The sequence below is a fragment of the Diabrotica undecimpunctata genome, chromosome 8, assembly GCF_040954645.1.
Source record: "Diabrotica undecimpunctata isolate CICGRU chromosome 8, icDiaUnde3, whole genome shotgun sequence".
In the NCBI taxonomy this organism is placed as follows: Eukaryota; Metazoa; Arthropoda; class Insecta; order Coleoptera; family Chrysomelidae; genus Diabrotica; species Diabrotica undecimpunctata.
This window is the reverse complement of record NC_092810.1, coordinates 110,903,678-110,918,852: the sequence shown is the minus strand read 5'-3', so window position 1 is coordinate 110,918,852 and position 15,175 is coordinate 110,903,678. Positions and strand designations below refer to the sequence as shown.

General features: G+C 34.7%; 1 protein-coding gene across 2 annotated transcripts in view; it reads right to left on the bottom strand.

Annotated features, from left to right (window-relative positions):
- Positions 1-15,175, bottom strand: part of kto (mediator complex subunit kohtalo) — a 98,518-nt gene that overhangs the window by 18,472 nt on the left and 64,871 nt on the right. For both annotated transcript variants that reach the window (XM_072540735.1, XM_072540737.1), the window contains one exon: positions 9,751-10,009. In XM_072540735.1, the coding sequence (XP_072396836.1) occupies positions 9,751-10,009 (259 nt within the window). The remainder of the gene's footprint in view (positions 1-9,750; positions 10,010-15,175) is intronic.

Below are 15,175 nucleotides of genomic sequence, written 5' to 3'. Positions count from 1 at the left end.
TGGTCGATCAACAACAGACCAGATCTTTGTGCTAAGGCAAATACTGGAAAACACCAATGAATTCAATATCGACACATACCATCTTTTCGTAGATTTTAAATCGACCTATGACAGTGTCCTAAGAAATCAATTATATGAAGCCATGGATGAATTCCACATCCCCGATAAACTTATAAGATTGGTTAAGACTACAATGCGTAAAGTTGTTTGCAAAGTCGAAATACAGGGCGAACAATCGCAGGCGTTTGAAACGCATGTTGGGCTGCGACAGGGAGATGCGCTGGCGTGTCTCCTTTTCAACATAGCTCTGGAAAAGGCGGTCAGGGATACCCAAATAGACAACAGAGGAAACATTTTTAATAAATCATCCCAAATTTTGGCATATGCAGATAATGTTGACCTAGTTGCCCGCACAACACGCAAGCTAGAAGAAATGTATACCACCTTGTCAAACACCTCAAAAAATATGGGCCTGTAAGTAAATGAGGAGAAAACTAAGATAGTGGCATCAACATCCAACAATAGAGCCAGAAACATTGGCCACCATTTCACGGTTGATAACTCTACAGTGGTAGACAAATTCACATACTGGCTCCTTGATCACCAAGGAGAACGTCACGACGGAAGAAATCAAGCGAAGAATAATCCTAGCAAACAAATGCTATTTTGGACTGAGTAGACATATGAGAAGCAGAAACTTAAGCCAAAAAACAAAAATTACCATATTACTACATATTACATACGTACATATTACCATATATTACTTATACAACCAGTGTTGACATATGGGTCGAAGACATGGACCATTTCCAAGGCAGATGAAAACTTCCTGCTTATATTTGAACAAAGAATCCTGAAAAGAATATTCGGTGGCATCTGTGAAAATGGTGTTTGGAGGTACAACCACGAGATATATCACAGATATAAACATATATTTGGTAGTAAAGACGTAGTATCCCTTATAAAAATAGGAAGACTAAGATGGGCAGGACAACTGGCAAGATCACAGCAAAACAACCCTCCTAGAAGAATCCTTATGTCACAACCTGTGGGAAGTAGAAGTAGGGGTGGGCCAAAACTGAAATGGAGGGATGGTGTAGAAAGAGGATGGTAGAAAAATAGGCGCAGCAAATTGGCAACAGTTGGCAATGGATAGAACTGACTGGCGTAATGGACTTGGGAAGGTCGAGGCTCTTTTATAGGGCTGTAGCACCAATGATGATGATGAGGTTATTGTCTTGCAAAAGAAGTTGGTATATTTGAACCTTTTATTTAGTTTACTTGTTATTTTGTACAGTAGAATGTATTGTGTGTTTTTCAATTTTTTTAAATGAATTATTTATTTGTGTTTAACTATTTTTAGAATAATACTTTTTCGAGTCCCGAATCGAAAATAGCCCACAATAAAATTCCTCAAAGGGTTTTAACTGCTTTGACTGCAGAATTGACTCCCTCCCAATAGAGTCTTAATTTATACTAAAAGTTAAAACGGCTGCAGCCTTGACGACAGCAGTGGGCTTGAGAAAGCGCAGTTGCCACACTTCCCCCAATGTATATTACCTATGTTCAGCTTATAGATTTACGTACTGTATATAACCATAATAATATTCTTTTTGAACAATACGATTAGCTTGCTTGTTCTCCATTCTTATGGTATTTTCTTGTGTCCTATAATCTTGTTAATTATTGTTGTTAGTTGATCCATCATTGCATCTCCAACATTTAAACATTTCCATTTCAACAATTTATTTGATATCCCATCTTTATCTGCAGCTTGTCTGTTCTTTAGTTTTTGTGGTTTTTGTACTTCATGCTTGCTTAAGTGAACTTCTTCGTTTATGATAATTTCTATTTTTTGTGGTTACAAAATCACTTGTTGTTATTCTATATAATATAACTTCTTGAGATAGTCAATCCATGCATCCTTTTTGATGTGTTTCAGGTCTATTAATTCCTTCACCTTCGCTCTTTTACCTCTTATAAAGTTTCATATTTCTTTTTATAAACCATAAAAATCATGCTACAGTTGTTTTAAAAAGCGTTCCCAGTGCTCGATTTTAATTCTTCTTACGAGTGCATGTGTTTCATTTCTTATTCTCTTGTAATCTTCGTACGCTTGTTGTGTCTTGTTTAACATGTACTTCAGGTAAACTTTTTTCTTTTCCTTGCATCTTTCCTTCTACCCTGTACAGAATCACGGAATTTTTCGCTTTGAGAGAGACTTATTTTTATTTATCTTTCTTTCACCCAGAGCTTCTTTAGCCGAGTTTAAGATGTTTGTTTTAATTTTTCCCCAGCTTTCCTCAACTCCACCGCTTTGGGTAATATATCCATAGTGGTCTTTCACGCTGAAACAGTGTGAAATACCCAAATTATTAGTCTTAGAACAAAAGATCTTACTATCTATGAGCCTTGTAGAGAAGAAATAATAGAAGAGTGTAGAAGGAGACATAATTAGGAGACAAAAGCATTGTAGGCTACATCAAGACAAAAGTAGAAAATGAGCAGAACATGTACTGAGATCGAATGGTGAAAAACTCTTCAATAAGAAAAACTAAGAAAAGACTTTTCAATACAATATTTTGAAAAAGGTCCGACGGTAGAAGGTAAGTTCGTCCCCTAAGAAAAATGTGGAAGAATGCGATAAGTGATCGACGTAAGATGGAAGTAGAACAATGGGAGACAACTGCACAAGACTGGCAAAAGTGAGGAACATAGTAATCACGGCAAAGACTAAAAAGGTACAGAAGGAAGGTGTTTTTGGATATTTTAGTAAAAATACTACATGCCAACTAGTGACCTTCAAAAAAATAAAAAAAGAATATTGTAGCACTACTTAAATTTGCAGCTATTTGCTAGATCATATATGTTTTTTAATTGTAACTTATCAGTTAATACACTGTCAAAAAATTCGATCCATGACATGTTTTTCATTTATTGTGAGTTTTAAAACTTAGAACTTGCTATACGGCAAATCTTTTATGGTATTTCTTATAAAATAGGAATTTATATTTTTGTCAAAAATTTAAATTCGATAAGCGGCAAGAAATTAATTTGTTATCAAACGTTTTATTTAAAAATCCTTTATAAAAGGTATATTAATTAAATAATAAAAAAGATCCTATCGGGTTAAACCACAATAGCACGTTTTGGACTAAAAAGTCCATCATCAGTCCATTTACCAGGTGTAAATGAGTCAAGCCACTAAATATTTGGGTAAAAACCATTAACCTTTAATAGGGAATTGTATCCTATGAGATACATTGATATCTAAAAATGTTTGATGTGAGAATGTTTGTATTGTGAGATACACAAGCAGACTAACGTTATATACAGTAAGGTAACGGGTAGCGGATGGGGAAATCCATTATTTGTCAGTATGTTTTTAGCTGTGTAGTGATACGGTCGACAAAAGAGAGACGGTAATACCTTCTACTCATTGTTTTCCTTTAGTCTGAAGTCAGAAGCAGTGAAAATACTTTAGAAAATGTTAGTACATCATCTCTATTTTATAGTTATAATTTGTATAAAGTTTTAATTTCTTTAATTGTAAAACTTTCGACAAAACTGTACTTTCACGCCAACCCTCTGTCTAAAAAATTAATTTTTTATCGCTTTGAATACATATAAGTGTTCATATTTATTTCCATAAACACTTGCACGGTTCTTTCTTAAACTACTTCACTCAAGTAATAATCTCACATAATTCCTCTCAAGATTTAACTGGCTTTCCCTATAATTAAAAAGTTAAAGTGTTAATAATTTTTCATGGGAATAACAGAACCACCCCTTTTTTCAATTAGCTTGGCCTGAAGTTATAAAATAAATAATACAATTTTTCTTCGGTCAGTCAGTTTTGAGACTGCTATCGAAATGCATTGTGACGTAAATATTTTCGTTGTTTGAAGTTCAGTGGTGAAACCTGGATTTTATGTGGTAAGATTTGCCAATCTACCCTTAATTTATTCGATAAATAGAAAGATTCCTTTATCTTTTAATAGGGTTTCCACCGGCAATCCCCTTTAGTACCGCTACACCAGACCATTTTTGTCAATTTATGTGCCGAGAGAGTAATCTTCTAACATCTGGTACCTAATTATTTCAAGATTCCGACCAGAACGTACTTGTTTCACCATAAATATTTTGTTATTTTTGTGTGAGGTTAATTTATCTTATTTTACAGAACTTTTTTTAAAGAAAATAAATTTTTATGAACTAGAATCATTATTGAGAATTTTTTATTGGATTATTTTTAATCTTTTGGATATATTACTTTATATAGTTTAGTTAAACAAAAGCCACGTAATTTCTTTATTTTTTTAAGTAGGTTACTAGGTGTGACAGACCTCTTTTTTAGGTTCGATTAAGCTTGTACTTAAATATTCACTTTATTGTCATTTTGTTAAATTTTAGATGTTTAAATTAAATTACCTTGCGTATATTAAGTTTATTTCAGTTATTTAAATACTGCAACCTGTTTCAGTTATAAGATTATTGATGACAATGTGGTCAAATGTAAATTGTTTGTTGAGTATGGAATAAATACATGTTGGCTAATTGTAATGTATCAGCCACATACCCAAGGGAAACAACCCCACCCCCCAAACGCAATCGTTAATCAGTTAGACCGGTATGTAACAAGTCAACATAGCAAGAAAATAAAAGAAACAAAATAAGGGGTAGTTAGACTAGAAAAGAATAATTATAATTAATTAAATAATCATTATATACTCCAAATTAAATAAAGAATAAAAAAATTCGACAAAGTTTAACGTATACATTAATTTAATTCAAATTAAACAAAGAATGACAATTCGACCTAGTTTAACACAGCTCCGAATGTTTAAAAATTACGACACCTTAGACCTTCGTGGAAAATAATACAATAAAGCATCGCATGATCCATTTTAACACGTGGAGCAGATGGCACGATCAGCAAAAACTCTAGGGGTAAGCGGTAAGACGCGACGCTTGACTTCGGACTGTGACGGGTAATTGAGGGTACGCGTTCGCGGTACATAAAAATGAAGAAAATTGGTCAACGGGGCAGTGAGTGCTCGACGACCGTGCCAGGCAGTAGAGTTCGGGCGACCGGGCCAGTGAGTAGTGCTCGGGCGACCGGCGCCAGTGGGTACTTGGCGCTCTAGGCAGTGAGTGCTATGCGACCTAGGAATGTGTTAATCGGTCAGCCGTCCCGGTGTGATCAGCTCAGTTAGCGCGGCATCGTATCCGACGGGAAGGTAGAGAGTATAAGTACCGAACTTTCGTCTCTCTTAGAATCGTGATAGCGTACAGTGCTCCCAGAGTTCATTCAGACTGTTTCTGAGTTCCAGTTCGGACTACAAGGCCGTATCCTTTAGCTAGGGCCTAAATACGCTAAGGTAACTAAACGTAAATACTATGTATTTTAAAATTTTTTTAAAATTAGCATGTATTTGTTTATATTTTTTTTGAGCATTAAATAAAAATATTTTTGAGATTTATTATTTTATTTAAACAATAATATTTAATTGCCGATATAATTTTTTTGAAGATTTTATTGGCTATATAATCTCTTTCAGCTTATGGGTAAATATGTCGATTTTTATAATATTCTTTGATATGTTTTCTGGCGTATTTCTTTTTTGTCTTGAGAGAAATATTTAATTTATTTAATCTCGAGTCCTTCATGACTCTCAGGTTAAGAGTCATTGGTGCCCATTTTGTTTTGCAGTTTAGCTGTATTCAGTGTCTTGTTTTTCTTTTGTCAAACTGGTATCTAATTATTATCTATCGTTTATATGTCTATATTTAATCTATACTTTTCTATTAATTTATATCCATATCCAATCCCGATGAAGTTCCCAAACTGAGCAACCTGATCTTCGTTAAGTCTTGGTGAACGATCAGCTTTTTACCATCTACTTTTGTTAGCATTTTCGTTACAAAGTACCAACAACCTGTTTACACTTGTTTGTATCTCTCAAAATACAACGCCCATAAAATCTACGGGAAATCCAAATCTTATCTAACTTTCTTTACAGCTTCCTACGGTTTCATGTGGCAGTTTTTATAGAAAAAACAGTGATCCTACCTCCTCTACTTCTACCTATCGAGCAACATTATCGAGCAAATACCTGATTTATTGTAAGCAGCAAGGTCAAACATAGTGTAATTGATTTCAAGCTATTGATCATAGGATATATCGAATAGGACTTAAAGGGAAGTTCGCTAATATTAGCATTATTAGCATCCATGCTCCAACGGAAGAAAAAGAGGATGATGAAAAAGGCATGTTCTATGAGGCACTAGACCGATAGTGCCCAAAAAATGACATCAAAAGAATAGCAGGAGACTTAAATGCCAAAGTCGGAAGAGAGAATATATTTTCGCCCACCATCGGAAAAGAGAGCCTACACATATACTCTAATGTTAGCGGTCTCAGAATCATAAACTTTGCGATGTCTAAGAACATGGTAATAGCTGGGACAGGATTTCCTCATAAAGATATACACAAGGGAACTTGGAAATTTCCTGATAATGAAACGATTAACCAAATAGATCATACCAAATATAATCATTGATGTAAGACATTGCTCTAACTTATTAGATATTAGGTCTTTTAGAGGAGCAAACATAGATAGTGATCACTATTTAGTTACAGCGCGATTTAAAGAGAGAATATCCAATTTAGAAAAGGAGATCGGGAAAAGGAGAGAAAAAATCGACATTAATACCCTAAAAGATCCCGACATTGCAAATGTATAGAGAGAGCAAATAGAAGATCAAATATTGACGGAAAACTTAGAAGAAGAAGACATTAACCAACTATGGGCAAATATACGAGATATTGTGTTACAGAAATCGGTTGAAATATTGGACAAAACTAAGTCAGAAAAAAGAAATCATTGGTTTGATCATGAGTGCGAAATGGCCACAAATAGAAAGAACGCAGCATATCAAAAAATCATCGACGCAGGTTGTACAGAAAAAAAAGAAGAGTATAGATGTCTTAGAAAAGAGGAAAAACGTATCCATCGACGTAAGAAGAGGAAATACGAACAGAACACTCTCAATGTGATACAAAGTTTATTCGATAAAAATGAAACGAAGAAATACTTTTTCCTCTTCAGGTGCCATCTTGCGCTACGGAGGTTGGCAATCATCATAGCTATTTTTATTTTTGGGGCAGTAGCTCTAGAAAGTTATTTTGAGCTGCATCCAAACCATTCTCTCAGGTTCTAGAAATACTACAAATCCTTAAATAATAGCCGTCTAGAATTTAAACCACGATTAAAAATTTGTAAAGACACTAACGGTGAAATTCTACATGAAAAAACTCTAAAACACTACCGTATTTTACAAGTCTTGTGGACGCGGCAAGTGAATTAGGACTTGTGGTAAATGAGGAAAAAACCAAATATATGTTGGTTTCTAAAAACCCCCAAAATATCCAACAGAGAATTCAAATTAACAACCATACCTTTGAGTAAGTCAAAGAATTCACAATGCATAGCAATAGCAAACATAACTGTTCACGGTCTCCAGAAACATTTAAAAAATAAAAATTTAAAACTTGCAGTAAAGCTCAATATATACAATACCTTATTCAGACCGGTTTTGATATATGGGGCTGAAACGTGGATCTTATCTCGAAATGATGAAAGACTTCTTGGTATTTTTGAGAGAACAATGCGAAGCTTTTTGGGGCGTAAATGAAAATGGGCTATGGCGTCGAAGATACAACTTTGAACTATATCAGTTATACACCGATCCAGATATTGTGAAATTCGTTAAAGTGCAGAGACTTAGATCGGCTGGACACATTGCTAGGATGTCAGATCACGAATACACGAAAAGATTAACATTTTCAAAACCAGAGGGCACAAGAAATAGACGACGACCACGAAGGAGATGGATTGCTGAAGTGGAAGAAGACCTACAGATTCTAAGGACCAGAAGATGGAGGAAGTTGCCAGGAATCGACAGGAGTGGCGACTTCTTTGTGACTAGGCCAAGATCCACAACGGATTGTCGAGCCACTTATAATGATGAATGTAAAAAAATTTAATATTTCACTTGAATTAAAAGTTTGTCCGTTTAACGGTTAAAATGGTACAAAATTTGTTGTTTATTTCATTTTTGTTAATAATTTCTACCCTGAATGGCAACGTAAGACTCCCAATTTTGGGGGTTGCTGACCCTGAGAGGATGTCTCTGTATGGGTTCTTCTAGATTGCAACTCACCTCTGACAGCAACCCCCAAAATTTAGAGTCTTACGTTGCCATGAAAGGTATTTGTTAAAAACTTTAACATCACACCAAATTATTAACAAAAATGTAATAAGCAACAAATTTTGTACCATTTTAAGGGTTTTTATCCAAATATTTAGTGACTTGACTCATGTGCACCTGTTAATGTACTGATGATGGACTTTTAGTCCGAAAACGTTCTATTGTGATGTAGCCCGAAAGGGTCTTGTTAATTATATACCTTTTATAAAGGATTTTTAAATAAAACTTTTGTGATTTATGGTATACAGTCAACTACAGGAATTTTATTTTTCTTGTGGATAATTTGTTATCGTTCTGATTTTAACAAACAGACCAATTTGGTATTAAAACGTTTCGAATTCAGATGACAAACACTAACGGATGTTGGAAGAGCCATGGGTCTATTACAAGATGGTCGTAGCCAAAATTATGCCGCCAGGGTACTAGGTATCTATGTATTTGTGCTGTTCAAAGAGTTATTCATCAGTTTAATCAAAACGGCAACTATACAGAAAATCAGGATCAGGTCGTAGAAGAGCAATATCTACACGCGATGATTGATTTTTGGTTTCTTCGTGCTTAAGAAATAGACATCTAACTTCAATTGAGGTGGAAAATCGCCTAAATGAAGTCCGAAATGTGGATGTAAGTAGGTGAAAAGTTCGTCGACGATTTTATGAAGCGAATTTATTATCCAGAAAAGCAACCCTATGTCCACAGCTATCCGTGGAATACCGTAGAGCTCGACTTACGGTTTGGGTTACTATAAGTTCCGATACCCGAACTGACTTAGTTCTTGTGGAGGTTTTATGACAGGAGCAAGATAGATAAAAACCATCTTAGATGAGCATGTGGTATCTTTTGCACCATTCATAGGGCCTTTTTTTATTTTTATGGACGATAACGCGCGTCCCTACCGTACTATAATGATCAATGACTACTTAGAAGGTGTCGAGATTGTCCGTCTGAATTGGCCAGCTTCTAGCCCCGACCTTAATCCAATCGAACATTTATGGGACACACTGAAAAGATTAATTCAAGTTCGACTACCCCACCCAAACAATTGGCGTGAGCTTAGTGTAGCTCTTCACACAATTGGGAGAAATTGGATCAACTTTATGTTCAAAATTTAATTACCACAATGCCAAGACGTAGGCACGCTGTTATAAGGACCCGAGGAGGATATACTAAGTATTAATAAAAAATTACATAAACATTATTTTGTTATAACTGTTTTTTATCAACAAAACTACTTTTCATTTTTTGTATTTTAGAATAATGCCATATGTTTTATAAATAAATAAATTTTTTCGCATAAATTGTGTTTCTTATTTGCATTTAATGTTCCTCCTTAAATCTATACCCAATCTATAAGTGGCATCTGTAAAAATGTATTTTCTTCTCTATAAAATAGACGTGGATCTAATTTTTTGCACCTGTGTATTAGACCAGTCATTAGAAAAATTTGCTATACACTTATATACCATTTTAACTTACCTCTAATATTCGAGTAATCATAGATTTCTGATCTAGAGAATCAATACTCGCTCCGGCATCCGGATAACATATCATATGTAAGAGCCTCTGTGCCTGTGAATGTGACAGTAGTGGATCCAAAAGGTTGTCCACGTGGCAAAGCTCGTCTGATGATAGACACCTTTCTAACACCCATTGTTGAGAGCAGATTTCTCTTAAAACGTGACAGGCGAAAGCCGATAACGATGCTGTGCTTTCTGCATTACCGGTGCTTGATTGCCTAAAGAAGAGATTCAGAATTATTTTAAAAGCTAGAACGGTTATTTAAAACGCTGAACTGTTATTATTATTTTTTACTTAATTTAATTTCGTATTTACATTCTACTCAAAAATTTAAAGGTAATAAAGAAGCAAATGAGTTATGTGAATTAGACTTGTCTTCGATTGTAGATTAACATTTCACTACCATTTATGGAAAAAAAGTTCTGGCAATTTTCTTTAATGTTCACTTCATTTTTTTTTAAATTATTTTTATGTGCCCGGATATTCTCTTGCTGTGGTTTTCAGTTCGTCTTGATAACATGTTGCCATTAATAGAATCTTGAGGTTTTTGTTCTTTGTCGAACTAAATGCATTGATATAGAGATGCCACAATTTGAATAAAAATGTCTATGCTTGCTTCATACAGTATAGTACATCTTTCGACATCATATACGAAAAACTATTAGATATGTTATAGTCACTTGACATCGAGTATCATGATATATAAATAATTTATAACATGGGTTCAAACAGTTACAATAAATGCCGAAAATGTCGATAGTACGACACTATCGGACGTTTATATTAGCAATAATAATTTTGTTTGTGGCAGCTCGGAATGAATCAGATGTGTATTATGATACTACACTTGGAGGTTTCTAAGTCACGATATTTTCCGTTGATCTGGACCTTTCCTTGCGGTGATCTTTACTCGCATTGTAAGGTGTAAACAGTTACACTTCTGTCAATGTTAGTCACCAACATTTTCAATGTATGGTCGCTTCATTCTTTTGCGTTTATGGTTTTGGGTATTACTGGAATGGAGAGAGTTACTATAAATTTGTTAAAGATAATACAGTCGACTCGAGTTAATTCAAACCTGCGATAATTCGAACCTCTCTATAATTCAAAGTGATCATGAGTTCCCTACAAAATCTCTTTATATTTCGAACTAAATAAATAGATTTTTATGTACTTGGTAATTCGAACGAAAAAATCATTGCTATATAACCAAACGAAGCGTTCAACACTCGACAATTAAAAGTTGCAAAGAGAAAGAGGCGGAAATATTGTAGTAAGTACAGTTAAAACTTGTATCAACGCACCTTTGTTTTTGTTATGATTAATTTGACTGCACACTTCTCACGAATTGGTTTGTTTAGTTATTAATTACTGTTACTCTTTGGTTGGTATACAGATTAAAATTTTGTTAGTCATGAGCCCTAGAAAGTATAAATGTTTGACGATTGTTGAAAAGAAGAAGTTAACCCAAAAAGTAAAGGAAGGTGAGAAAAAAGGAAAAAGAGTTCGCGTCTGCTCTAAGCATCAAAAACTTTGCGGCAAGTGAATGGTGGCTTACAAATTTCAAAAAGAGAAATGGAGTTGTGTTTAAAAATGTTTGTGGGGAAAGTGGAAGTGTTGATGATGCAGTTTGCTTAGATTGGCACGGTAAATTGAAGACCTTGATTGAAAACTATGATGCCCGAGACATTTTTAATACTGATGAAACTGGCCTATTTTTCAAATGTTTACCGGACAAGACGCTTACTTTTAAAGATAGTTTTACTTGCAGTAATGGTCGGGAAAATCTAAACCCTTAATGATAGGAAAAGCAATGAAACCGCGATGTTTCAAAGGTGTGAAATCGTTTCCTACGGATTATCGTGCTAACAAAAAAGCTTGGATGACGACAGAACTTTTTAACAATTGGCTTTTAACAGTTAATGGGGACATCAAATGGCAAAAGCGGAACATGTTACTATTTTTAGACAATTGCGCTGTCCACAACAGTCCTCCTACATTGTCCAACGTGGAACTCTACTTCTTTCCGCCAAATACAACTGCCAAATTGCAACAATTGGACAAAGGGATCATCCATAATTTTAAGACGTTCTATCGCAAAGAAATTGTTAAACTCGTTTTAAAATCTCTCGACAAACAGCTAACTGCAAATATCACAATTCTGACAGCTATTTTACTGATTGACAAGGCATGGAGAGGCTTAACATTCCTAACAATTCCCAACTGTTAAAAAAATACGGTTTCTTAAAAGAAGATCAGGAAAATCTTCCAATATTTATCGATGATGAAGAAGCAACAATAGAACCATTAGTTGACATCAGCAGTGTGAGTTTTTCTGACTTTGTTCAAGTGAATGAAGATGTTGCTGTCTCAGGTTCACTAACCGATGGCGAAATTTTATCTGCGACAGATACGAATGAAAAAAGTAACGATGCAGATGAGTACGATACATCAGAACCTTTGGCAGAGGTGTCAGTTAAGGAAGCAAGATCCTCATTCGATACCTTACAAACCTTCTGTCTACAAAACGAAGGTGATGAAAAAGCATTTCAGGAACTTTTTCTCTTAAAAAAAAATATTGAGCAGTCTGAGCAGCAGCAATGTGCTTTGAAGCAAACCAGTATAATACAGTTCTTTCGAAAGATTGATTAATTCACATTATGAATACATACATGTATGTACACGAATGTACCTCTAAACTTTTATCATCGTTATAGAATAGCAGTTAATAAATAATAATTGACCAAGACTTAATAATTCGAAGTTTTATTTATTTTCTCACACAAATTCCGAACCATTTGATATTTCAAGTCCCTCGAGTTTCGAATTAACGAGAGTCGACTGTATTTATCTTTTTTAGATATTTTTAGATTATATTTATTTATTTAATGAGAATAAATCATAATTTTAACTAAAAATACTTTATATTTGACGTTTCGATTTCCGCCTCGGATATCGTTCTTAAAATACCATAACTTCTGTTACTCTCTTACTCTTTGCGATTTTTATATCTAGTTCGACCGCCTTCAAGCAGTTCTTTAATATAATCTGTCCGTTTCTCGAATTTATCTTGCCAGTTAAGGATAATTTTTCCTTGTTTGTCAACCCGAAAGATATGTTCCGATTAGTGCTTCCACCTATGTATACATGAAGTATGTACTTCTTACACATCATCATCACCACCACTGGCTTGACCAGTGGAGGAGTAACCCTTTTTGAGTCTTGGCCTATTCCAGGATTCTTCTCCATTCTGATCTATTTCGTGCTTTTTCTCCAATTTTTCTCCAACTTCGGTCTTCCTCTTCTTCTTTTTCCTACTGACACTTGTTTGCTTATTTTCTTTGGTATTTCGCCTTCTTCCATTCCTTCCACATGTCCCATCCAACCCAGATGTCCTATTTTAAAGAATGTTACGATATCAGAATCCTGGTATATTTTGTATAGTTCAAAGTTGCACCTTCTTCGCTAAAGTACCTTTTCCTTTTTTTTGCCTTTATACATGTCTGGCAAGATTTTTCTTTTAAACGCGACTTTTAATCTCTTCTCACTTTTAGAGAGTGTCCAGGTTTCTGAAGCATTTGTGAGTACCGGTCTTATTAAAGTTTTGTGTGTTTTGGCATTTTGTTTTTCTTGCGACGTTATCTGATTTTAGTTGCTTAATTAAGCCATGGTAACATTGATTGGGAATGAATATTCGCTTCTTCACTTATCCTAAGTATGTAAAGTTTTTTACCTTCTCAATGGTTAGATCTTGTAGTTGCCTTATTTCTGCGTTTTTTCATGCATGCATATATTTTGGTTTATCCTGATTGATTTTAAAGCCACTATTTTGCGCAGGTCATTCTATTTGATTGAATGCCTTTTTTCTTGCATCTGAAAATTTTTTACACATAGCTTGTTCTACATGCGAAATTCTATAAAGTAATTTTCCTTCTTTTCGCTCTCTAAGACTAAAATCATCCACAAAGATTTCTTCTCTATCTCTACTTCTCATTAAAGTATATTCGTAATAACTTTATTTTTTATTACCATCTTAATGCCCATATAAAATTGCACCAATTAGTCCTGATTACTCTCGGTTATCCGTGCATAAGCATGAACCAGATTGATTTCCACTAGTTCTATGTTTAGTTTTATAACAATAACTGTCAGATATAAAGCCTACATATTTTACTAACTATTGAGTTCTTTGCTTACATTGAATGCTACTCCATTTCGATGTTGCTTGCTTTCCAATTGTCTAGACTGCATCTTACAGTACCCGGCCAATGCCAATCCGGAATCGGTATCATTGGCCTTTTTATCTCTTATGACGTTCTGTATTTTCAGTGTCTTATAAACTCTGTACATATCATGCGTTTACGATTGTTACATCTATATTCTCCCGTCACAGGGCTTTTGCTGAAGACAACAACTTGGAAAGCTCTGTGTGCTTGTTTTTCCTTAGTGAGTAAGTCATAACACTTACTAAAGGTAAAAACAGTTGAGCGGCTAGTTAAGAGTCAAGCCGTGAGTCTAGCTGCGCATTTTTTCTATGCCAGGGTGCTTCACATGCGTATAGTGGAGCAGCGAACTACGACAGTAGGGAAGCGTTTCAGTCAGTAAACGACACAGAAAAAGCTAATTTCTCCGTTAATCTTTGTCCAAACTTAATGCCGTAAATATCGTTGAAATCTCCATACAATTAAAAAAAAACACGGGATGTGGCACCCCAGAAGTGACTGAAGAGGGGAAGAATAAGTTTCATATTGTCTACGTACGGAGCAATGGTTTTTAATTTAATTTATTTGACTTTTTTTCATTTCATTTATTTTATTTTTACTTATTTTATTTTATTTCACTTCATTTTACATTGATTTATTTTTTAAGAAACACGCATAGGACTTCATATACTACTCAACTTTTAATCGTTTTTTTTTTCATATCTCTGCGCAATCCACCGCACCGATCAATGCATTTCGCCTGTAGCCCGTGATAATAAAGTAATGCTTCCAAAAAATTAAAGCCTTATTTAACGGTTTTCGTAAAATTTGGCTTCAATAAATTTAAATCGCCGCCAGTTTGAAACGGTTAAAGATTTTGTTTCATATTTTTTTAAAGAATAACGCTCTATAAGATCAAAATTTGTACAGAAACTCAGCCCTATCTCAAGCCGCTTTAGGAGTTGTTCGTTTGTAAAGAACACATAGCCAGATGACAGACAACGAAGCGCATATATTGCAACTTTTTTATTAATTTCCAGTTTTGGAAGCACCAAGTCGATTGGAGGAGCGCGTAAAGAAATCGTTGTGGATTTAACAAGAGGCGAGTCAAGATTCACACTGATGCATACAACGCTGTTGGACGCCTTGCTACGTGCGGTTGAACTTAAACCTATGGCTGC